This window comes from Malurus melanocephalus, unplaced genomic scaffold (genome assembly GCF_030028575.1).
Source record: "Malurus melanocephalus ecotype Western Australia unplaced genomic scaffold, MMel_1.1 scaffold_216, whole genome shotgun sequence".
Lineage (NCBI taxonomy): Eukaryota > Metazoa > Chordata > Aves > Passeriformes > Maluridae > Malurus > Malurus melanocephalus.
In genome coordinates, this window is record NW_026623448.1 from 623,274 (window position 1) to 648,606 (window position 25,333).

Below are 25,333 nucleotides of genomic sequence, written 5' to 3' on the forward strand. Positions count from 1 at the left end.
ATGTACATGAGCTGCAGAAGATGGCCATAGCAGCCAGATCATTACAAAACACAAGGTTTAATGCCTATGAAAAAAAATAAGGTGTTTCAGGAAACAGCACTTGTCTACTGACCACTCCCCTGTCCAGAGAACATGGTGACTATCCCTGAAGTGCTGCTAAGGGGGTCTCCTGTGCAGACACTGCACTGAGGTAGAAGAGGTGTATTGTACCACCCACCACAGCTTCACAGAAGCAGAACTCACTGCTTCCTGGGACTTTTGATGCCCAAGAGCAGCATTATTTGGAAAGCACRGAACTGCAACCTGCCAGTTTCAAGTTATGGCCAAAACTAATTAAGTTGTGAAGGCAGATTCCATTTCAGGTCCAGCACTTGGTACATCATTTATATTGGTTCTTACAGCATCTTCCCACTTTCACTGTGGACATGGAGTGTGTGACTTTYCTGTCCCTGTATGCAAAGTTAGGACAGTATTTCACAGTACAGGACTGCTTTGCCACTTTTGAATCAAGGTGAAAATCATGCAGAGAATGGACAGAAAGAACACACAGAGGACGGCACAACTCTTTCCACTGCCACTTTGCTACAGAGGATGGCAGAACTCTTTCCACTGCCACTTTGCTACAGTCTGCTATTAGTCCTTGTGTTGGGGAAGGCAGGGGGGGCTGTTGTGGGGTGATGACAACTGGGCATCGTGTGATTCAGGTGAATCAGGACTACTGAGCTGCTCTTTGGCAATGTGATTTTTTGTGTCTGGATGCATGAACACCTTCCAGTGTGTTTCTCCTTTGGAAATCTGTATTACCCAGAATGAGATGACCCTTAGTGCAGCTGACCCTTTAACAGAAAGACATCTGTAAAGAGACTCCCTGACCTAACCAGTGGGCACCCCTGAGCTGCCTTGTAATGTCACAGGAATTCACAACTGCTTGTTTGGATAGAGATGTGTGTGTCTGTGAACCGAGGTGGCACGATCCCAACAGGTGTAAGGCAGGCTCCCAAATTCCTCTGCAAGCTGAGAGCTCACTATCTTCACACAGATACCTCTGAGGGAAACAACTTTGTCATAGGTTCAGTGGAAGATCAGAGGACCTTGAAAAATTATTACATTTAAGTCCATGTCCATTTCAGGGCACAGATTTCCCCTGCAAAGAAGCAAAAATTTATTAATAAACTGCAAAAGTTTCATGTAAGGAACAGAAAAGCAGGAATGCTACTAACCTTGAGAACATGAAGACCAGTCTCTTGCTTTTTTCCTCCCAACTGCACTTCAATCATCCACTTGACTGCAAGGTTTTAATCTTATGCCACTTATTAGCATTAATCATCTCACTTTTTACTTGGAATGTGTGAACAAGTACTCTATTTATTAGTTTAATAAAAGCTCAGATGCATAGACCTACAAACATTAGGCACCTCAGCACACACTAACACAAGGCTGCCCTTGATTTTAACTTTATGCCACAGAGAAGTTGAGACCACCAGGGCTTGAGATCCACACTGGAGATCTCCAATGAGTACCAAGTCCCCACCAAGTGAACTGGCACTGTTCACCTCCCAACTGTTCAGCTACTACTGGGCAGCATAGCTCTCACACCATACTTACATCTTATGGATCTCTGGAAGACGTCACTGACTTCCTGGGGTTAGAAGTCCTCTTGGCTTCCTTCTCACAAGCRTATCAAATGTCTTAAAGCAACACTGCAGAAGAGGTTCATGCATCTAGACTATACATCACATTTATTCAAACAAATAAGTAACAATTTAAAGTCCCTGAGTCACAGATCACCTCCTTATGCCATCTCCCCAGAAGTAACTGCGTGCTTTCTGCTTCATCAGTGTGCCCTGCTCTTCCACAGCAGCACTCAGAAGGGATCTCCAGAGGCATGCCACCCTCTTGTGTCCAGAACAAGTTTCACTAGTTTCACTAGTTCCACGTGGAAGTACCAGGAAAGCACTTTACCAGACTAGAGACCAATGGCTCCCAGGTGTCTGGGTGAGCAGGTCTCTCYAAACCTCTGTTCAGAAGTTTGCTGTTGCCAACTCTTGCATTTCAAACAAAATTCAGTATTWCACACCAAGCAAGGAACTTGCACCAATTAGAAGCAATTTTCAACAAATCATGATAAGAGTACCAAAAGCAAAAAGTATCAAATGTAAACAACTTGTAAACATTAGTAGCACAGCGGCAGATTCAAATAAACATGAATGACCACAGAGACAACTCACAATTCAGAACAGCCTTTTGTCATGAAGTCTTTATGGCTTGACAGAAATAAAGTTAGATTTGTTTTTGATGTGGTTAGTGCAATTTTTTTTTTATTTGAGAGGTCAGTTAAGAGGAGTTAAAACAGATGAATCCAGTATGACRCCTCAGTTTCCGAGTTGTTTTTGAACCTGATCTGAAATATGGCACTGGACTCTCATCTAGAGCCAAGGCATTTGTGATCTCAGAAATAAAACCAGCTATTTGCCCCCAGGACATGGAGGAGTTCTTCAAGGGATAATTCATATTTCATATAAAACAGAGGAAGGAAAGCTTAACAGCATCAGAAGTGCAGCTGTGTGCTTGGCCAGTACCTCTGCAATCCACATATACAGCTTCATCTAATACATAATTCATTTGGAAAAGTGAATGAAGGAAGGAGGAGTAGGCAGACTCATTGAAGAGATGGATAATGCAGCATTTGAAAACAGTCCGCTCCTGGAAATTCAGACTCCTGCAAAGTAACCTTGGGCTTTTACACAAGGAGTGGTTACAAAAGAATAATCCCCAACACTGTCTGAATTTAGATCCTCCTATTCTGCTATCTCATGCAAAGCCAGAATGAAYATCCAAGCTTCTATCCAAAGCAAAAATCAGTGTCACTTTCCTTGACAGTGATAGAAGGTGTTTATAGAGAAATTTCAAGTAGYGTACACTTTTCAGGAATCAGAATCAACTTCAAGACACTCACCACATCTTCAACTTTGATCTGAGTCATCCATTCTCTGATTCCAGAGACACCACTAGGTCTGGCACCACCCTTTCCTTAACACTTTGTACTTTTACAAGCCATATTCATTCCCAGGACACTTGGCTCACCAGGGCATTTTTGCTCTCCCCTTCATTTCTCTTCCAATACTAAGAGTTCCCATTATCCCTAACKGAAGTCAACACATGCGTGCACAGGACAGAGTAGACCTATTAAGGCTACATGGCTGACCAACAGAAACAGAAATACATGTAGGTAACTGAAATTTTCTTCTGTTTAGCAAAGGGCACCGAGTTTTGAGACACTTCCACATGTGACCCTTATTTCCTTGTATCCTTCTCCCCCTACCCCCTTTATGTACGGGGAAGACTCACTGTGCTTCCCCAATGCAAAATGAGAAATAGATCACATCAAGTTTGCTCCATACACCAAAAGGTAAAAAAAAAAACCAAAGGACAAACTGGTTCACAGTTAACTATAAATAAAAGTGCAGTAAGTGTTCAAGTAGAGTGTAGAGTTTAAGCAAGCTGTACAACCACGTTTGGCATAGTCATCTTTTAAAGGCCCTGCGTGGGTCCCTCCCATTACTGACAGCAGGGGGAAGAGGCTGAACACTATTAGCTGGTGCTGGATTTACAGGTCCTCGTCCATTGCCTCTCCCACTACCTGCATAAACGTGGCCGTGGTTATACGTGAATGGAAATCCACTTGCTTCAGGTCCAGTTTGTAAACCATTTCCTACAAAGATAGAAAAAAGGTTATCACAAGTTCTATGGGTGGAAATCACAAATTCCTTACATATATTTAGCAGCAGGGAATACAAGTCGTTTGCRGTAACCACCAAACCCTGAGGACCAGCAGGAAAAGCCTCTCTGGCACTGCAAGACCCCAAAACACAGATTACCTTTCCCCTCCCAAACTACCTTCCCTCCATCCCTACTCCCCKTTGTCAGCTAAAGCAATAGTAGCTTTGTAACACCAGGTACTAAGTAAGGGCATCATGCCTGTAAGGCCGTAACTAAGGCTCCCTCTCAGCTCACACCCACTCAAGTCCTTCAAGTATTTTTAAATTTATGCTTCCGTGTTTAAATGCAGCACCAAATGATCCAGACAAGTCAAATACTGGAATTCAGATTTACCACCACTTCTGTTTTGAGGAGCTAACCTGGCAGGAAAGCCATGCTGACTAGTAAGACTGAAGTAAGTAATTTTCAAAGCCAATGTCTCAGGAAGTTTAGAAAAGCAGAGTTTCAAGTGCTGCAAAAACTCTTTGAAAGCATCAAAACAATTTAAGATTAGTCAAACCCCTTTACGTGATATAGGCAGCCTGAATATTCTAATCTCTTCCTCTCCTACACAAGAAATCTTGAAAATAATATTCATAAAATGTTCATGCTTACATGCTTGAGGTTCAAGCCCCAGTGTGAATGACTTTTTATCTCAAGAATGGAGAACCCTTAAGAAAAACTTCTTCCTATTCCCATTAAATGTTTCTCATCTTTTCATTTCTACAAACTGAAAAAAACTTACCCAGTGGCCCAAAAGTACAAGTACCCATACCACTTGATGTAGAAATATTATTCTGTTCACCCTGTGCCTTTAGAGAAATGCAAAAAAAAAAAAAAAAAAAAAAAGAAAGAAGACATAGATCAGAGAAAGAAAATACACATTTTTAGAGAAAGGGGCTGATTTTTCCCCCTGTGCTCTTACAGTGGCTCCACATGGAATTTATCTGTTACTTCAATTATTGGCCTCATTTTTAGCTATATATCACTGAGTCCATTTTTCCAGAAGAGTCACATCTGATCCCAGCCTAGTGTGAAATATTCAGAACAAAGAGCACTTCATGCCTAAAACCTCGGACAAGTTTAACATACCAGTTTGTTCTGCCCAATGTGCTCCGAGTTAGGTTCACTGTAGTTTGGCACTTCTGAGTACACCATGCAGAACCTGGGAAGAAATTAGGATTATCAGAAAGTTCTAAAGCCATTTTCTAACAGGGTTCTCAACTCCACAAKTCACAGAGCATATGTTCTTGACACATCCCTAGAAGCAATTAATCCAGACCCCACTGTTCAGAGAACATCTGTAGGCATTAAAAAGCTCTTTGATCCCTTTATAGGCTTGTGGTGGGGCTGCCACATCTTCCTGGTGAGGGCATTTCAGTCAAGCAGAGGCAAGTATTCATTTACTCACAGGGAGGTAAAAYTGGCCTAAATAAAACAAAAGGTGATGAAAGGGCTCTCTTTGTCTCTCTTCCAGCTGCACAATCTTGTCCAGCACCCACTCAACAAGGTCACCTGAGGCACTGAGTCACCCAGCCTGCTCCCAGACAGGGATTGCATTACACCTCTAGAGAAAACTCCAACACTCCCACATGCTCCCTTTCGTGCAGTGCCCCATTAACAATAACAGCACTGAGGAGTCCAAAACAGGCAATGAAATTCAAAGCATCCTTTTCCACTCAAGGGGACTATGGCAGAATAGGCCCATCACCTCGCCACATGGAAATTATGGCAGAGAGGAAGGAAGGTCTGGATCATTACACTGCTTAGAGTGGTTAAGCAGAAGTGGAGCTCCCACCTGCTGCTAAGAGGCACAAACTGGAGRAGGACTCATCACTCAAGCCTGCTGGAGACTAAGCTGGATAATGCTTCTGAGGTAATGGATTTACACCCAAAAAAATCCACAGATTCTCTCTTACAATATTCATCTGAACACTGAGCATTTCTGAACCTTATAGGAAGAGATGTGGCAACCCCAGAGCCCAACTTCCCCCATGACTGCAAGGTTTCCCACAGCACTTTGTGCAACAGTGGAAGTACTCTTCTGGTTAGACAATGTTGCTATTTTTTCTGTTGCTCAACCATRTTATTCACGTTTGTTCTTAGTCAGGAGCTGTTGCCCCAGTCTGTGGGCAGTTTAAAGCAGGTTTAATGAGGCTTGCTTCTGCTTGGATATGATTCACTGCAGTGACCTTGCTCTTCCTTCTCTGCATTGCCTGTCCCTCAGGATGACACACATACACAAAGCTTCCACCAGAATGAAGCAGCTAATCAAGATAAGGCCTAGGTAAGCAATGCAGATTCAGTCCCTTGTCAYTTAYAATATTTCTTCCTCTTAGACCTGTRCCAATGATGGACGTGATGTTCCACACAGTACTTACAGCCCAGAGAGGGTCAGAGCCCATCACATCCATGACTGACTGACAAGACACACTTTTGCTGCCCTAATTTCCATCTCACAAGCGTCACCAGACCTCATACTTACCATGATACTCTGCTGAGAAGTAGCAACATACAATACTTACTCCCCAATTTTATGCAGCTCCCCTCCTCGTCCCGTGTAAAGTGTCAGACATCCTTTCCACAGAGATGCGTACCTGGCCAAAGAAAGGAGAAGTGAAGCAGCTTCTTAGTGAATGAGCTGACAGAGGAAGTGGAAGCATGCTATATTCCAGGAAGTTAACAAGTATTACAGATAAGCATGAATGGACTAAAAAAATTCCCAGGGACCTCGACTTCATCAACACTAATGGTTTCTAGATCCCCATGTATGACTTCTAGCAAAAGGTACCGGAAGCTGACCAGACTCCTYTGACAATTCCAGGAAAGCAGCCAATTATTTTGAGATTGGATGCTCTTTTGCTGACTGGAGCAACCCTTATGACTTGTCCTGCAGAGGAAAGGCATTTTGCCAGAAGCAGTATCTGTGTCATATTCGGTGACGACTCCCAGTAYTGCTTTCAGCAGGAGCCAGGAAGAATCACCTTTGTTTGCTGGAGAACAGCTACTGCTACTGAATGCATATGATCAAAAGTGCTTACGTTCTTATTATAGGTCCTTACCAGACTGGATTTTTTAAAGACTTCAGTTTGGCCATCAAACTCCAAACTGACAAACAGAAACACAATTAAATTATATTTTGATTGCAGGAACATTCCCTTATAAAGACTGTGTGAGTGCACTCTATTCTTTATAGGGGCACTTGACTTCAAGTACTGAAATTTGAGTCATACGAAACTTTGTGTGTAATTGTTCCATTCTGTGAGGGGCATCACATAYGTGTGGAGAATGAGGAAAATGCAGACCAGGAGCACAGGCAGAGTGCAAGGCAGTTAAAAGGAATACGTGTGTCTCCTAGCACAGCAACAGGGAGTCTCAGCAATTGCGGGAGTCACCAATCTGGACAAGTCACCACTTCCTTATGCTCGAGGTCTATCTCTGGAACACAGAWAATAAACCTTCCTCTAACCCTTTGCCTTATCTGCTGACACTGGGAGACATCCGGCCACACAGAGGGCCTTGAAGAGGCACCAGGGAGGGGTCATGTTGGCAGGATAGTACTGCCAGTGCACTGATAACCTTCTCTGTACTTCAGCCCCAGCAGGAAAGCACAGGCGCTGTAACTGCAGATACTATCACGGGAGATTTCCATCCAGAACCAGGATTAGTGTTCTTCACTTCAAGTGCTACCTTTCACATTAAAGATTCCCTCACTGCTTAACCTTTAATAATCTGTTAGGTGGGCAGTCTTGTGGCAAAAAGAAAGGAAAAGAGCTACCAAACAAAAAACATACGTCAAACATACATTTACTGGGACAAGATCCAACAAATCATGTGACTAACAACCCCCAGCACAAAGTTATTCCATGTATGCAAGCATTTGTTTTTATCTCAAAAAGAGCTGGCCATAAGCACTGAACTCCAGCATTAATTTCAAATTTAGAAATATTAAGTGCAACAGCTTCCTTTAAATGGGTTCAACACCCGGTGACAAAAGTAGGCAACAGTGTCTGCTTTTGCAGAGGAACAATCTGCAGCTTGAAATATAGCAAGGGAAAAAAAAAAAGGCATGTTTACACATGGGGCCTGGATAAGCTTTTCTGCTTGTATCAGTGGGCATCCTGCACTATGAGGTCAGATTAGCCCACAGAGCTGAAATTTACCTGCCTTGCAATGGCAACATCACACACTCAATTCTATTTAAAGACAAAGTAGTGTTTGGAGAATACTGTATGTCAGCATGAAGGCACTTTTCTGAAGATCAGAGCCAAACCAAAATGCATTTAGCTTTTGCCATTTCACTCCCTCCACAGTACTAAGGGAGCATGCAATTCATGTAAATGGAGGCATGACTTTGCCACCCACCAGAAATAATGATGTCAGCTCATAAATTTAATTCATACAAGGCAAGCTCAGTTTTTCACATTAAAGGCTGCCATGAGTCCTCCATTTGTTGCACGGAAACACTAGAGAAGCTACAGTAAGCCAGTCACAGAGGGGAGTACAGCAACACTGCTGAACGGCATCACTCTTAATTTGTTTCAATGTCATCTACACACATGGCTTTGTGCTGGCCCAGAGCTCTGGTTTAGTTCCACCCATCCCTKCGCTCCACGTGCTCTCCACGCAAGCAGCCTTCCCCAGAACCACCTCTGCTGAGGAGTCAGCCCATTCCGTGTAAAAGGACATTTGCATAGGAGGAAGCAGCTGTAGTTTTGGTGGCAAGGGTCATCCAATTTCAGCCCAGAACCGAGAATTACACTCAAATGAACAACTTAAGAGCAGCTCAACTAGCAGCCTAAGTCACCCTTCACCTACTTTTTCATAAAAACAAATTAACAGGACCTTACACACACTGCAGTGCCACATGTCCTGGAGTGCTGCAGGCCAAAGGATCAGTGTAATGGATTTCTAAGTGTAACCTAACTGGCATGAAGAACTCAAACCAAACTGACTATGACCTTGCTACTGACAATTTAAGTGACATGGAAAAGGATTTTCAGACTGATTTTAACATTTTTTTCACAGTAAGTCCGGGGGTTTGGTTGGGTTTTAATTAAATCACCTCTGAGAAATTATCTGCACCTTACCAAATTAACACATTCTACAGTGTAGCCCTAGCATGAATTTTTACAGTGAAACTTAAAAGGTTCTCCTGTGCCTATAATTTTTGTTAAACTCATTCCAGTGAAAAGCAACTTTTCTGCATGAGATTCATAATTACCCCCTCCTTTCATTGAGGAGCTGGCTGCTAGAGTCAAGAACTAACTGTGAAAATAAGAACATGCTTTGGACTCGCCCTGCTTGATTTACAGACCAGGACTGACTGTTGCATTCCCCCCTACCCTAGAGTTATCTTCCTACGGAGCTTTTCTAAAGCCAACCCAAATCTCTTCACGACCACCTCCTCACTACAAATCCAAGCCCCTCCTAGCCTGTACGCTCACRCTAGGCATGTTCTGGCCTGGGAAAGGTGGGTTTAATTGGGCGAGTGACCTTAGGGCTCTGGCTCGGTGACAGGGGGGTCGGAGGGGGCGGCCGTGTCCCCCGTGTCCCCGGAGGAGTGGCCGTGCCGCCCGCAGCGCCGCGGGTGACAAAGGGCTGCGCGGCCCGGGGCGGCCCCGTACGCACCCTTTGGTCAGGCGGATGATGTCCCCCGGCTGGATGAGGCCGCCGATCTCGTCCCACACGCAGATGGTGATGCTGCCCGTCTTGTCCGCCACCTTGCAGGACCTCACCTCGTGCCCGTCCTTGGTCTTGGTGACTCGCCCTGCGGGGAGAAGCGCGGCTCAAGGTGTGGGGGGGCACAGCGCCGCCGGCCCCCCCCGCCCGCCGTGACACGAGTGGGCGGCCCGGGGGTGGGGCGTGCCGGGCGCCACTTACCGATCTCCAGCACAATAAAGATGACATTTAAGTTTTTCAGTCCGGGTTTTATGTCTTTTATGAGGAAATACGTGTCGCTCGCCGCGCTCATGCTGCGGCCGGCACGGGGGTGAGGGCTAGCGGGGCGGGCCGAGCCCGCATCCCGCGGGGGAGCAGAAGCAGCGCGGGGCCGGGCAGGGGGGCACCGGCAACCCTCACAGGGGACGGGGACACGAGCACCGAGGGGCTGTGCGGTGACTGTGCGGCACGCCCGACCCCCACCGCTCCCTCTGGACACCGACACCACCGACACAGACACCACCCCGCCTCCCTCTCCCGCCGGCACTGAGGAGCACACGTGCGCCTCTCTCCAGTTTATACCGGCCGGGCGCAACCAACACAAGCGCCGGGAGGGGGAGATTGCGGGGAATGGAACCGTCCGGGGCACGCGGAGGGCCGAGACTGGGCAACGGGCGGGCGCGAGACAGCGCCGCGCGCTGATTGGCCAGCGCTGCCGCCGCCATTTTCTCCCTTTTCGGGGCGCTGCCGCTGTGGAGCTGCCGCTGCGCGGGCGGGTGCCCTCCCTCAGCCCTCCCTCAGCCCGGCATGCCTTTCCTCACCCCTTCTGCCTCCCCTCACTCCCTGCACTTCGCCTCACCCCCTCGCCCACCGAGCGATTTCCCTCCGGGGAGCACCTCTGCGGCACCCCGAGCGCGGCTGGTGCCGAGGAAGGGAGCGGYTCGCTGCCCTTCCGCGCCATTTTAAGCCCCGGCTGTAACACGAGAGGAGCCTCATTAGGGAGGTTTCGCGCGGGGCGATTTCCCGGCAGTTCTGCCCTTCTTCACCGGGGAAAAAAAAAAAAAATCTGAGTTAGACTTGATATTAGTCTCCACCAAGCAGAAAAGGCTCTTGCGGGGGCTGCGGGTGTGTCAGGGTTTGGGAGGGCTGCACCACATCGTTCTGCTCCTGGGACTGAGTGCTCGTGGGATGTAGGGTAAGCCAGGGGTTATGCMGTAGCCTGCTTTGAGCCTTCCCGTGCTTAAAATATGAGCCTAAGGCCTGATGAGCATTAAAAAAAGCTCTAAAGAATCCTGAATTGTGCCAGCAGCTTCTTGAGGAGGCGTGTTACTCCCTTGAGCTAGGCTACAGGCAGGGTATAGGATATGAGGGAAGGGCAGCTTCTCCAAACAGAAATCTGTTAAGGTGGTGGACAAGCTCCCACAGACTTGTGACATAGTTAGCTGGAGGGTCTGGAGGAAATTGCTCCCTGCCACAGAACAGCCCAAAGACATGAGGATGGTCCTGTATTTCAGCTTTTCCCCCTTAGGAAGGGTAACAGAGCAGTGTCTGTGCACTCCAGAATTTCTTTTCAGAGCCAGCCTAGCTAGCTGGGCTTTCCCTTTGTAATCCTGTGAGCAGAAATCCATAGAAGACAGCAGTTGTGAAATGCCTGGCCACACGTTCTGCCAGGGGAGCTCTGGCCCAGCGAATGTTGAGCAATGTTTGTGTGTAGGCAGCGGAGCAGCCTTGCTGGGTGTCACTCAGGGCTCGGAATGAAATACACTGCCTGCAGGAATCTGAAAGGAGAGGTTGCTCAAAGCCCCCRAGAGTTTAATCCACTTGTGTCCCAAATCCTTCAGTGAGTGCAGATGGGGGAATGACAGACTCCCTCAGGGGCYTGTCTCCTGGCTGGATCTATAATCTCATAGCACTAAAACTTTCAGAGTCATCAACTGTATTTCAGTACATGAATGGCTTTAATTTAGTCATTTGGGAAGGATTTCAAACCAAACTCSAGGAATGACAGTGTCTCTGGTAAAGGTTGGACAAAAATACTTCTATSTTTATTTAGAACTGGTAAAGTTTTTTCATATGTAGGTGGTTTTTCTGCTTTCATTTCTTCCCTTTGTCTGCCTTGTCTATTTAGAGCCCTTGGAAAGAATAATTCTGTATCTGATGTTTTCAGCCCCAAGCACAGTGGATTTGAGGAGAACCCTTCATTTTTCTAGGGGAAAAGACAAAACAACCAGTTTAAAAAGTGTATTCACYTTATTGCAAGCCTTGGGCAGAGAGGAAGTCACAAGGGGTGGTTAGGTGAAAAGCAGAAAATACTAAAACACTTCATCAGGAACACACTGTGGTATGTCACTGGTAAAATAGTTTCAGGTGAACATCTGTCCAGGAAGACAAGTGCCAGTGTTCCAGAACAGCTGGGGAGGTGTAAAAGACACCAGATGTGGGCTCCAAGCCACCTTGTAGTCAGTACACCTGGGAGTGCTGCACCAGGGCTGCAGCAGGGAGAACAGGGACCAGCAGTGAGCATGGAAGGAGGTGGATTTATTTTGTACCAAGGCTCCATTTGAAGCTGGTGGGAAGAGGTTTAAATTGGAAATGACAATACAGTAGGCGGGGTCCAAGCAATCTAGGTGAGTTCATGWGAGGCATGTTTGATCGAGGAACTCATAAGCAAGGGCGCTCTGCTGGATCCWGAATCCAGGAAGAGCTGTTTGGAAATGGGAAGGTGGGTCAGCATTGGCTGCAGTGCCAGTGAGATGGTGGAGTTCAGGATCCTGAGAGGGGACAGGGGCACAAAACACAAGACCATAACTCTTATTTTGAAGAGCAAACTTTCGCCTCTTCAGGGATCTGTTTGTGAGATGGTCCTGGAGACCACAGGCATCCAGAAAAGCTGCCTGGCTTTCAAAGATCACYTGCAAGTGCTGCCAAGGTCCATCCCAAGCACAGACAACAAGAGGGAGGCAGACTCTTCAGTAGTGCTCACTGACAGGCCAAGAAGACACAAACAGAAACGCATGAGATTACCTGAACACAATTTTTTTTTAACTGTGAGAGTGCTCAAAAAGAAGTCAGTTGTGCAGAAAGGTGGTGGAGTCTCCCTCCATGCAGATATTCAAAACCCAGCTGGACACCATCCTTGGCAATCTGCTCTAGGTCACCAACCAATTTCATTGATTCTTTGATCCTGTGAAGTATTTCCTGTTTTCTCAAATGCAAAAGGAGACACACTGCTCCAGAAAGCTTGATACATGGAGCAGGAAGGCAAGGTCACAAATGCCTCTGTAAGGGACTGGGACTGTTCTAGGAGGACAGAGCTGGTCATCTGTTCCCTTACAAGTTCCTTCCAGATTCATTCAATACAGTGTTTAAAGTGCCTATTCCATCACTGATGAACAATTTTGCTCTCTTTGTTTCACAAAGGCACTTAAAAATCTTGCTCATATTTTTTTAATCGTTCCAATTGCCAGCCTCTGATAGTGCCCTTGGTATTATCCAGCAGTGGCTGAATGATTCCTGCTTGCTGTGAAGGTGACCTGCAAAGCAAAACAATTTYCCYGTCCTGTTTCTTTATAATRTATAATGAGACCAGAATTATAATTRATTTATTTTGATTTTTCAGTACCTTTTATGGTGCTTTGTTTTTAATCTCAGAACCATCAGGTTATCAAGTCAGAACTGTGGGTGCTGGAAGCTCCAGCTCTCTGGCCTTGCTGGGGATGTAGTAAACCTTGCACAAACAGAAGTGMAGGGACCTTGTTGCAGGTCTGTCTTCATCCTCAAGARCTTCCAGCTTTCCAGACAGTCCTGRAAAAGGAGCCTGGATGCCAGGACAGCAATATGCAAAGAGAAGAGTGAGATACATTGTCAATATCAAGTTTCCAGGCCTTTAAAATATGTTGATGAGCACTGACTCCATGAATGCGTCATACTGAGAGCAGCAAAACTTTGCTCGTTCCATTCACAGGAGTAACAGGGAGCTCATCCAATAAACTCTGACTGAAGCCAAAGCAGGAGCCCTTCCTTCTCTGAGGGAGATGAGTGTTTCTGAGCCACTCTGTGTCTTACCACACAAGCCAAATTTAGCCCACAGTGAATGTCTACAGCAAGGGTTCCACTGATGAAGTTAAAAYCATTTCCAAGTTCATTTGCTTGCTGCAGAACATTTTTCCTCTGTGTGACAGATGCAAGGGTTTCTAGGCTGAGATCCACAGGGAGGTTTCAGTCCAAAGCAAAATCAGGGTTGAGTTGCTAAAAGAGTTCTCAGCAGTTGCAAGCCTGGCAGAAGTCCCGTGCATCTCACCAGGGCTGGGATTTCACCCTCTGGCTGCTGTGGAGTTATGCCAGCAGAGACATTGCTCCAAACTCCCTATTTCTGTCAGTTGCTCAGTATGCAGTGCTACTGGAGTCCCAAAGTAGATCTTCCCACAAGAAATCTGCCAGCAAGAGAAAAAGCTGAAGTGTAATATTATATTGTATATGCAGATTAAAAATGTRCAGWTGCCTGCAAATGCCACCTTTAACCAAGCCTTACCAGCACATTACCATATGTCTGATGAGCCCCTAAATKAAGCTACAGGTTCAGGTTTTTAACAYTGATGACACTTCAGCTCTCTAATGRCACATCAGTGYRTGTTTAACAAGCTGGCAGCCAGTCCTAGGAGACCCTAAAGACAGTAGTTTGGTGTCTTCAGCATCTTGAAYACACCATATTGTGCCATCAGGGTCAGTATTTGCCCAGGGAAATATGGATAGTSCCTGGGAATGCTGCACAGGTTTGAGAGGAACTTCATCCAGGAGTCAGTGGGGCAGATGCAGTGGGGAATCCCCACTCTGCTGAGGTCCTGTTCCTGGCACAGCAACACATCCAAGCTGCCTGCTACCCTCCTGCCTCAGGGCAATGGACTTCAAGATGCCTGAAGCAGGAAGGCCTGTCTGATGCCAGCATTCCAGGCAGCTCTGTCTACTTCTCTAGCTGTTTGCTAGGAAAGCTGAATGAGTACCAGGGCACTGTAAATACCATAGGGAAAGAAAAAAAAAGGGCAAGCAAGCAAAGCAAACAATCAGAATTTGCAGCATTCTTATTCTTTCCAGAGGAGCCACGTGCTTGTGCTGCTGCTCTAATGTAGCCTTTTCTTCCTGGGTTCCACACATTTTAGCAGATGTTTTCATCTGAGARCCCAGTCCTGCAAGGTGTTTTTGGAAGTTACTCATTTCTCTCTTTTGATGAATCYCACACACACCATTCAGATGACTTACATGAAATCACTGATGTGGGGCAGTTCTAGGGCAACTTTCCTGCTCAGCTGTGAATCACCTTGAACCAGATGAACTTGGGTCTAACTTTGTCCCATACAAAGATAGAGAGCATAAGAGCTAGTGCCTCCTCATCTTTTCCAATAGAGCTGCAAAGGRCAAGTCTCAAAGCCCACTGCCACTCACAATTGCTGTTTCTTGGGTCTCTGGTGAGTGCTGTAGCAAAACTCTGACCTCTCAGCCTTGCCCCTCCATCAAAGTGATCTTTAGTTCAAAGGTTTAACAAGTGCAGATTGAGGGATTAGCACTTTCCCACTGTAGCTGTGCCAGAATAACCCGCATTGGGTTCACAGGGACTCCAGTCACAGTCACCTAAACCAGTTCAGTAACTCCTGCTTACATATGGAAAATATATACCAGCTTTATGCCAACAAAAATGTGGAGCAATCCCTTAAACTGCCCCGCTGCCATGACTATTTGAAGAGACACACACTTCAATTGGAGGATGAGGGCAGTTCCAGGGGGACGCCGGGCTCTGACAGACCTCTGCCTTCCCAAATGAGCCGAGTTCCTTGTTTCACACACAGAAGGCTCACACAGGACAGTTGGCACTGGGGAATTGAAGTGGCTCAGAAACCCTTCAAATACCAGCAAGCTGAGCCCTTTCCTATCAGTTTTAGCTAAGGGAGGCAACATTTCAGAAGGCTTTGCAAATGCCTTCTCCTTTTGCCTTCTCCTCTGTTTCTGTTAGGAATGATTCCCACAGGCCATGAGTTTATCCCATGCCAGTCCTGTGACAGCAACACGTTCCCTTGGAGATGAGAAGGATCTTGTAACTCCTAAATGCAGGAAGGGTTTTGCTTCTCACCTCTTCTCCAGTGCCTGGGGGAGGTATGCAGACACACCRCATCACCCTGTCTGCTGCCTGGCTCCACAGAGCCTAATGGGCTGGAAGTTCAGCCTTGTTCTTGCATCATCTAATGCTGACCTTCAAAAGAAAAATAGGGGATTTATGTCCAGGAAGGAGGCTTTGAAAATTTAATTTGGTTTGGATTTACTTTTTGAGATGGGGATTTGTGTTTCTTTTCTCTATTCTTATTTCTTTTTTTTTTTTCCTGTAGCAGTGTCAGCTTCTTTGTGAAAGTTTCTTGGTGGTCCTAACAATATGGACTTCTACCTTTCTCAAATATTAACAACCAACAGGATGTGTTAAAGGTGGAAAAAAGCCTGACCTTCCTGCAGATGTGTTCCCTAGGTAGAGGAACCACTTTGTTCACACTGCCACAGAGCTGCATGAAGATGCCGTGCCCCCCACCCTGCCCAAGGCTGTCACCAGCAGTGCTCCGTGTGTGACAGCTGCATTCCTGTTAAGCAGACAGCGTGCCTGCCCTTCGCTAGCAAGGCAGAGGCAGCTACAGCACCTGCTGGAGGAAGGGGGTGCGGTGCTGGGATGAGTAACTGGGAATAGCAGCCCTCCCCTCGGTGCTGTGCAAACAAAGCAGCCGTGCTGCCGGCGGTGTGGCTCACAGCTGACAGGCACCAGGCACGGAGCAAGCTCCTATCTGCACGAGAGCGTGTAGACACAGCCTCGCTTGTTTAGCTCTGTGTTAACAGCGAAAAACAAATCCTAAGTGGACTAAACAAATCTCATCGTGGCAAAGAGCTTCATCAATTACTAATTCAGCCTCTGGCAGACTAATAGGGAATAAAGCTGTTTACCTCAGAGTATGACACATTTTTCTTTCTTGCCTTCTCCCTGTGGCACCTGTAGATAGATTCTGCCGTGCAARGCTTTGTGTCAGTGACTAATGAGTAGCAGTTGCTGCAGATTTCTCTAAGCTCCATATCATTGCTATTTAAGACATTAGGAAAAGACCTAAGAATCATCCATCTGGGCCAAAAAGGGTCAGCAGGTAAAAAAACTGTTCTTTCAGAACATCACACCTGATGATGCAGCACATTTCAAATGCCACTAAGAAAATGTTTTGTACCACAGCTTTTGCATTTTCACTTCCATTTTCTGACCATATATAGCAACARCATTCCTGTCCAGGTGGGATAACAAAGCAAATTGTTCCTTCTGAAAGCCATGAATATAAGTGAAATAAAATGGGTACTCTAAGGGGTCCTTTGGAATGAGCACCTCTGGGAAGGTACTGTTTGAAACCAAGTTGTAGTTTGGGATCTCTTAAAAGAATTAGAAAGCCTTACTCACAGTGACAATATGTTTGTAGGAACCATTTGACTGCATCTTGTGCTGTTGCTCCATATTGTGTGAGGGTGTGGAAGGGAATGGAAAAATAAACTGAGTACAGTGAAAGCTTCCTAGGGCTTCCCAGCTGTTGGACTTGCTGATAGCAGACAGTTCAGCAACACAGGTTCCCAGATATTCCTGAATAATCCATGCAGGACACGCAGAATAGGACCATGCAGTCAGTGAGTTACTGGGAAACCCGCATTGCACATTGAATTCAAACACAACCGAAAGGCATGAGCTCAGGAGGGGCAGGAGTGACATGGGCATGGCACACACAGGGACAGAGACAGCGTGGGCATGGCACACACAGGGACAGAGCCAGCGTGGGCATGGCACACACAGGGACAGAGCCAGCGTGGGCATGGCACACACAGGGACAGAGCCAGTGTGGGCATGGCACACACAGGGACAGAGCCAGCGTGGGCATGGCACACACAGGGACAGAGCAGCATGGGCATGGCACACACAGGGACAGAGCTGACGTGGGCATTGCTCAGAGGGACAGAACCAGCCAGCTCCTAATAATCCCACAGCAACCTCGGGCACAAAAGCTGTGCAACAAGCTCTCAGGTTACCAGTGCACGTCATCAGCCTCACACCAGCTGGGTGAACATTCCCTCCTGGCATCCTACGCCTACCCACAGGTTAACCTTTAGAGCACTCATTTATGTCTCCAGGAGCTCCTCCAAGGAAAGAGTGCCAGTGGAGTAGGCAGCAGGCACTCAGAGGGGATTTTACCCACACAGAACAATCTGTATCCATTGTCTTGGTGAATGTAGCTTCACTTTAGGAAAGAGGAATGATTCCTCACTTGCATTGCTGGGGAAATGGTTATCCCAAGCCATCAGATGCCTTCACTGCTTTCATTTAAAGGGGTTTGCCAACTGGGTGCATTCCCACTGCTGTAAAACTAGTACTACAGGAAATAACTATTATTTCTGTTCTGCTGGGTCTCCTTGACCAATGAAAGGCATTAGTAAAATATTAGGTAATGTCTTCTTGTAGTAAATCACTCCATTCCCTCCCTGTTGCCATGTACAAAGGAGAGCTAAAGATTTGGTTCTTGTATGGACTACTTTTTTGTGTGCTTTTAACCATGAAAACACTGGTGCTGCCAAGAATACTTCTTGTTGAGGTTGTATTTAAAGCTTTTCTAAGAGTCTCATCTTTGCTGCAGAGTGGTATTCTTTCTGCAAAAGAATAATTAATTATTCCAATTAAGCTTAACAAGCAGACACAAAGTCTTATATAGCCAGAGGACTAAAAACTCCAGTTTATTCAGCTTGCAGTTGTATTATCTATTGATGCCATAGTTCCATTATGTTCTCCAGGCAAGCCAGACAATACTGAAATCTTGGCACATAAGAAAATTATTTTGTATTAGAGATATTTCATTACTGATAAAAGGAATAGTATCTTATACTTGCTTAGCATCTTCCATAGATGCTTCCACAGGAGGCACATCATCTGCTTGTTGTCATTCAGTCATCCATCTCTCAGGACTGAGCTTCAGCTGCTGTGATGMAGAATTGAGATAACACAGTTCAGTAAACCCCTAAGTTATATCCTGATTCTCATGAGATGCCACGTAAAAGAAGATAGATAGTGACACACATCATGAATATTTTTGTACAGATTTTCCATATTCAGGCTCATTTTTATCTTACGTTATATCAAAAGGTTTTAAAAGTTCTTATAAACCAGGCTTTAACCAGATGTTAATTTCAGAAGCTTGATGGCACCAATGTGGTTTTGAAAGCCAGCTCTATATTGGAACTATAATGAAACTCTTCAATGTATGTTAAATTAAGAAACCTCGCCATGGCATTTGTCAGCCTAGCTACCAAGGTGAAATCATGGCCAGAGATGTGCATCTGACCATCCCTGTACATCTGCAATACAYAAGGACCATGAGGCAATACCAAGATCTCATTGCTGATTTGAGTTTGTTTGTTTAGTCTGCCAGAAACCTTCTCAGCACAGCCATGGATGCTCAGCCCCAGGAAAGCCAGCTGAATTCCCAGCACTGGGAGCCACACCTGCAGTTCCCCACAGCCTTCTCTGAAGCCTGCAGGGCAAGGGAGCTCCCTCCTGATGGCCTGCCTGCATGCCTGTGGAACCAAGGCATCATTTCCCTTCCTGCTCTTTAATTTTCCAAAATGCATCTGTGCCAACACAACTGTTGGCASTTTCTTTTCCAGCCAGATAAGAAGAAATGGCTTTTCCTATGGCAATATGTTCACATCCCCTGAGTTAGGAGCTGTGATCTTTACATACATTTATCCCAGTCAATGTTGCTGTATTTCTGAACAGGAATATCAGCAAATGCTGAAGAAGRTTAAAAATCTCAAACTACCACTATTGTATTAGCCATTCCAGGTTCTCCCAGATTTTTACCCTTCACCTCTGCAGTCACTGAGTCAGGTGGTCACTACTCCATAGAACACACATCTCAGCTTTGCAGTTTTCCTTAATTAGCAGGTGGCAGAGCAACACATAATTAGCAATGAGTGTTGTGTGTTTTCAGCCGAATGATGCACTTGTGGAGGGTGCGGGGAACTCACGTAGAGTGTATGTCATACAATGCACTCTGATGGCATTACAGCCATACAGGCTCTTCCTGGGAGAGCTCACCAGCTTACCCAACACCTCAGCACAGAGGTGGAAGACACTCAGAGCATCATTTCCATAGTCACTCTTTAATTTCATGGGCTGGATTTGGCCTGGAGGTACCTGGGTTGCAAATCACACAGCAGGTGAAGGGCTAGATCAGAAGAATCAGGCTTTGTGTCAGCCATCATCCCAATAGTAAAACTCCTAACACTGACAGGAGCCCCATCGCTAGAGGTGCATCTTGCAGCTGAAATTGGCAGTGGCTGGTGCTAAACACATTTTTTCATGTCAAAGACCCAAGAGTGGGAAATACTAATTTTTTACCACAGCATGAGCAAAGACATGTCAAAACAAAAGAGTTTCAAGTCCATGGTAATTTACTCAGATTTCTTCAGTTTGTCAAATGGAATTAAAAAAAACCAAAAAAACCAGTGAATTTTGCTTCAGCTTGGCATTAATAGGTACCTGCCCAAGCTGCCAGAGTACTTCACAGGAATTACAGTTATTTCATGCCCCTATACTCCTKCATGGACCATGTTCCCCCTTTTAATTTTCCACCCCACTGTCCTTCCTCACCAGTGACAAGGCCTCATGTGGTTTCCTTGGCTATGACACAGCACAGGAGTCGCTTCCCTGCTGGAAGTCTCAACCAYGGAGGAATTGAGAACACAGGGTATTCTAGCCCCCAGTTCCCATGGACACTGCTGCTACTCAGGCAGGGAAGTTCTGTTCCTGGCTGACCTGGCAAACAYGGCCTCAGCATTGCAGAGCCCACGACCTTTTTCAGCAAGGAAAACAGCTGTTTCCCCTGGGGCAAAGCAAGTGTCAAAGTGCCAGAGTTCTCCAAGGGACAAAATTTGTTGTTACCAGCTCTCMTGTCAAAAGGCCACTCAGCCCTGTCCAGAGAAGGTCAGCAGGGAGTGAGGGCTGCCCTGCACATGGCCTTGCCAGCAGCAAAAGGGACAGGGAAGAGCAATGACCAGGAAAGCAAGGTAAAAACATAAGCCCCAAACACAATCTGACACTGAATGCTGGAACACCGTCACTGGAGCTTCGCTGGCCTTCATTATGAAGCCTGACAGTTTTGCACAGATGCTGCCAGCCTGTGCACAGCCTGACAGTGTCCCCAGGACTGCCTGTCCCCCACTGTCCAGCTGTGCTGGCCCAACACACACCTGGAGCCGGCAGCCAAAGGGTTCATTCTGCTCACAGGGATATGGCTCATTTGAGGAATCAGGCACTAGACTCCAGGTAGTTTCCACAGCTGGTAATTAAACCAATTTGGACATCCAAAGGGCAGTTCTCTTGGCAAAGTGCAGCAGCTCCWGGCAGCCAGCCCTCCCAGCTCTCCTGCATCCTGCTGTTGCCATGGCAGCACGCAGGATGTGCACCTCAGTGCTTATTAGGCTCCAAGAAGCATTTCCCATGTGAGTTGGGCTGCACAATCACAGGCACACAACTGTTAAGCCATCATGGTATGAAAATTAGCAATGGCCTCAATTACCCAAAACTTGAAAAGCTGGAAGAGYGCTCATCTTTGTGCACTGGCTGCCCCCATTAAAGGCTTTATCTCTTGACTTGCAAAACACACCAATAAGCAGCATCTGCTACTTGGGGACAGCAGGTAAACAGACATCCTTTTTGTTTGATAGTGGAGCCCTCCTCCCTTTCCTCTCCTATTACTGTAATTCCTTTAATATTTACCCCACATGCAGTATTTATTCTGCAGTTAGAAAGGAAACTCATCTGCTGTGGCTGTTCTAGCAAACCTCTGGAWCTGCCAGCAGCCAATGTAAACTCCAGTGTGACCTCTTAGGTCTGTAAAGCCTGTTGCCCTCAWTCGTACTCTGTTGTTTTAGTTTTTTAGGATTCCACAGATGCCAAAATTAATCTTAGTTTACATTAAGCACAGGCAGGTCAAAGACACTCCACTGAATCCAAGAGAACTACTTGTACGAGTAGGGCCTACTTGCAGAAAAGGATTACTGGTAGAAATAGGGATTAAAAGACCAAAGCCATTGAACTGTAAGTCCCTCTTTTGCTGTGTCAGGTCTTGATTATGTAAACTGGCCACTGGAGCTGAAAGACTCCCAGGATGGTGTTGCCTGGAGATCACAGCCCCACCTACACTCCCCCAGGGTTAGGCTTGGGGCTTTTAAAGCTTTTGTCATTTTGGAGGACACCCAASTCTAGTTACAGCAGGGACTGGGTGCTGCCAAAAACACAGAAGCTGCTCAAAATGTCTTCATACTCTAATATTGCAAAAGTGGCTTGGTGAAGCTGAGCAGTTGGTCCAGGCTCTGGCTCCCCACAGAGGGGAATATTAAGGAATGAGACAGTGACRGGTAGTGACAAAGCACACATGGCAGGGCCCCTTTCAGGGCTGTCCCAGCACAGAGTGTGCMCTGGCTGCTGGYATGASASTCCTCCAAAGCACGCAGGGGCCGTGTCCTTTGMCAAGGTCACTAACAGTGCAGGGTGACCCGGGGTGTTCACCTGAGACATTTGCAGCACAGGGGGAGCACTGTGATGTGGAGTCATGTCACACAGCCACTGCATGTCACACAAACTTGGCTGCGTTCTGGGATGCTGCCCTGCCTCCTGCTTGTTAGCTGACACACAGGAGCTCAGCCCAGACCATGGCTTGAGAGTATGAGAGTAGCTCTGATCTCTSATCTCTTTCTTTCTTTCCTAATTTCAACTACAAGCAACTCTGCCTTTTAAAATGCATCAGTCACCAGTGAACTCAGTGGTCTTCTGTAGAATRGTGGATGGACATCAGAGCCCTGATGTCTGTGCTGGATGGGGGCTGCCTCTGGCTAGGACTGTCCTGTACACGTTCTCTTGGTCCTGGTTTTTCTCTGGCCCTGCACAATACTCCTAGAGAGGATCTGCAGCCTGGTAAATACTGCCGTGCTGGCAGGAGCCACAACCTCTGTGGGGTGGGGAGGGGCAATGAGGAAAAGGTCCACACAGGGACAAAGCTGAGAGCCTTTGTCCTAGGAGCCTCCAGCAACAGCAGCGTTCTAAACCCCCACGTGTGTGCAAGCCGATATTTCAATGCCTGCAGGTTGCTATGGACAACCAAAGATCTCTAAACTGGTGCAGAGCAGAGCCCCGGCACTCTGTACACCGCAGTAACATTTGGCATTTCTGTTTCCGTGCTGGAAAGTGAGGAATATTGTCATCACTTTTCAGTGATCAAGATGCAGAGGGTCCGATCACTCTGAGGTGGAACTGATCCCTCAGGTAACYCCTGCCCATTTAAATGCTCTAACACCTGAAATCACCTCAAACACGCAGCCCCTTCAGATAACCCACACAACAGTGGGGACAAACTGTAGGGAAGCAAGTCACTGGGATATGAGCAGGTTCTGGAGAATGACAGGGGAGTTAATGGGGTGGAAGGTCCATGGGGTCAGGTTTCCCCATTCCTATAACCCTGGCTGCAGAGAAGCTGCAGGTGTGTGTAGAGAGCAGCCTCTGCATGCACAGCTCTGCCCACCTGAGCCACWGGGGGATCTGTCCTTGCAAAGTGCYCRCCACAGCMTGTGCYAAGGCTTGTGTTCCCTGGCCATCCCTTCCCTTGGGAAGAGGAGCATCCCTCGCAGCTGAACAGAGGCAATCAGGGCTGCTCTCCCATGATTGCAGAGAGCCATGATGAGGAAGCCAGGGACAGGGTGCATCCCATCCATCCGGCTGGCATCCACCACGGGCAGCACATCCTCACCTCTCATTATTTCAGGAATGAAGAAAACACACCCACAAGTTCTTTCTTTGGATCTATCTCATAACCATTAACATGGTGTTATTAGCACTGTGCCTTTGCAGGGGTGCTGTTGCCTGCAGTAATGGGGGGCAAACAAGGTAGAACAAAGTGAAGTGATCTGCCAACGTCATGTGAGAGGTCTGTGGCACAGCTATGGCAGACTTAGGTCTCCAGAGCCTGCTGAAAACAATGCAGTTTCTATCAGGACCAAGGTAACTATGAAATATAATCACCCGCGTTTTAAGAGGGTGAAAATGCCTGTACATTCTGCAGTCACAGAAAAAAAAATCACCCACCACAACCTCTTGCTATAAGCACAGAAATACATGTTCCTTCGCTCTAAAATGAAAACTGATACAGAATGATACAGAATTATGCAGAATAGTTAATAAAAGTACAATCTCTGAACCATTATTTGGCTTGGCATGGGGAAAAGGTCAAGGAAAAAGATGCCCTCCTCTCTCTCAGCAGATCTGCAAASTGCTACCTAATTTATCTTGCCACCAACACAAGCAGAGAGCACATCTCTGTGATTAATGGAGTTTTACACCTGAGGAGTTGTTACATTGCAGCAGACAATGAGAAATTTGATTACCACTAATATGGTATTGACACAAATGTCAATACTCTAAGACACGCAATATCATTTTGAATCAAGGATCCCTTTCATCATTGTTATTTTTGTTTGCTTCTTCCATTTTAATGAGCCACTGCTCTGTGTATTACACAAATACTCCAGACTAAAACTACCTGGGGACAATTTAGTTTTTATGTAACACTTCATTAAGTAGGAGGCACCTTTAACAAAAAGGTGTTTGTGCTCACATAGCCCTRTTATCATTTAAATACACAATACTCCAGCTGAAAACTGTGGTCAGCTGATGCCTTTACCTTAGTGATAAGTAATCTGTTGTTTTATCAAAGTCAAATATAGCAGGAAGTGGAAATAATGGCTTTTTATTTTTTGTCTCTGGAGAATTGTACTGATCAAATCACCCAAATCTTGACCAGTCAAAAATTAAATTAAGCCTGGCAATCATGTCATGTAGCCAAACAACCAAGGCAGTCAGATCCACAGACAATGACACGACATTTCAATAAGGACTGGAGAAACAGGCAAGGTGAGAGAAGAAGCAGAGTTTCTGGGRACGAGGGCTCTTAGTGGAACCCATGCAACCATTAAAGTTCTTAAACTCAGCATGGAGGCTGCACAAGAAGTTATACCAAGCTATGGGGCTGATCTCTTATCTAGAAAAGAAGAACTCAGAGCAGAGAGAAAGGAGCAGGAGGCAGGGGAGAGACAAGACTTATGATCAAGTGGCAAAATTCACACATCGCTTTAAACTCTATAACTGTGCTCCAAGAAATGAAAGCAGAGCCCAGGCAAAATAAACACAGCAGTGTGCCTGGGAAAAACCCGACTGGAAAACTGGCAAAACCAAAACACTTTAAGAGCTAAAGAAATTTAAAAATAAACTYTCCATACTTTTCATTAAGATATTAAAAGTTCAAAGTCTGTAAATCATTTGTAGCCACCTGGATAGAGCAAAGTATGAGAGAAGAATGCACTGTGAGGCTGCTAAATAAATTTCTTTGTGTCTATACTGCTGCAGGATGCAATAGGGTGGCTTCTGCAGTCAACCTCCCTGAAGCAATGGATGAGGTACTGTCCGGGGGGGGTGTGAAAGGAGGACACACAAGCTCAAACTGACAGAAAAAAACACCCACAGGACACCGAAATGATGTTTCTGCTGCTCATGCTGCCAGTACCAACTCCATTAAAACAACCACCTTCTTTTCTCCCTTTGGATGTCATGGCCTCTGATTTGTTTCATCTGATAAACATGTTACACCTCCTGGTCAGCAATTACTTAGATAGYCATTTCTTTCTTCCTCAAGACCTGGAAATTCTCACAACCTGGTGTTATCATAGGTTTACTATTTACTGTTAACAGCATATTTAAAATCCAAAAAGAAGGAACTGAGTAACAAAGAACAATTTGATACTACATTTAGGCTTG

General features: G+C 46.1%; 1 protein-coding gene across 2 annotated transcripts; it reads right to left on the minus strand.

The window, feature by feature from the left end:
• Window positions 1-1,722: 1,722 nt before the first annotated feature.
• Window positions 1,723-9,961, minus strand: NABP1 (nucleic acid binding protein 1). Of its 2 annotated transcripts, none has more exons than XM_057374105.1 (6): window positions 9,643-9,961; window positions 9,391-9,529; window positions 6,285-6,356; window positions 4,852-4,924; window positions 4,505-4,565; window positions 1,723-3,712 (listed from the first exon to the last, which is right to left on the minus strand). In XM_057374105.1, the coding sequence occupies exons 1-6, from the start codon at window positions 9,731-9,733 to the stop codon at window positions 3,525-3,527; spliced, it is 624 nt and encodes a 207-aa protein (XP_057230088.1). In that variant the 5' UTR covers window positions 9,734-9,961; the 3' UTR covers window positions 1,723-3,524. The 2 variants fall into 2 exon arrangements, with proteins under 2 accessions (XP_057230088.1, XP_057230087.1); XM_057374104.1 differs by having other exon boundaries at window positions 4,505-4,571.
• Between the last annotated feature and the right edge of the window lie 15,372 nt (window positions 9,962-25,333).

Excerpts from the sequence above, each read along its gene's own strand:
- NABP1 (XM_057374104.1), bottom strand. The coding sequence starts at position 9,733 with ATGAGCGCGGCGAGCGACACGTATTTCCTCATAAAAGACATAAAACCC. Across the intron at positions 9,530-9,642 it reads CTTTATTGTGCTGGAGATCG|GGCGAGTCACCAAGACCAAG; the intron begins GTAAGTGGCGCC and ends TTCTCCCCGCAG. Across the intron at positions 4,572-4,851 it reads ACATTGGGCAGAACAAACTG|GCACAGGGTGAACAGAATAA; the intron begins GTATGTTAAACT and ends ATTTCTCTAAAG.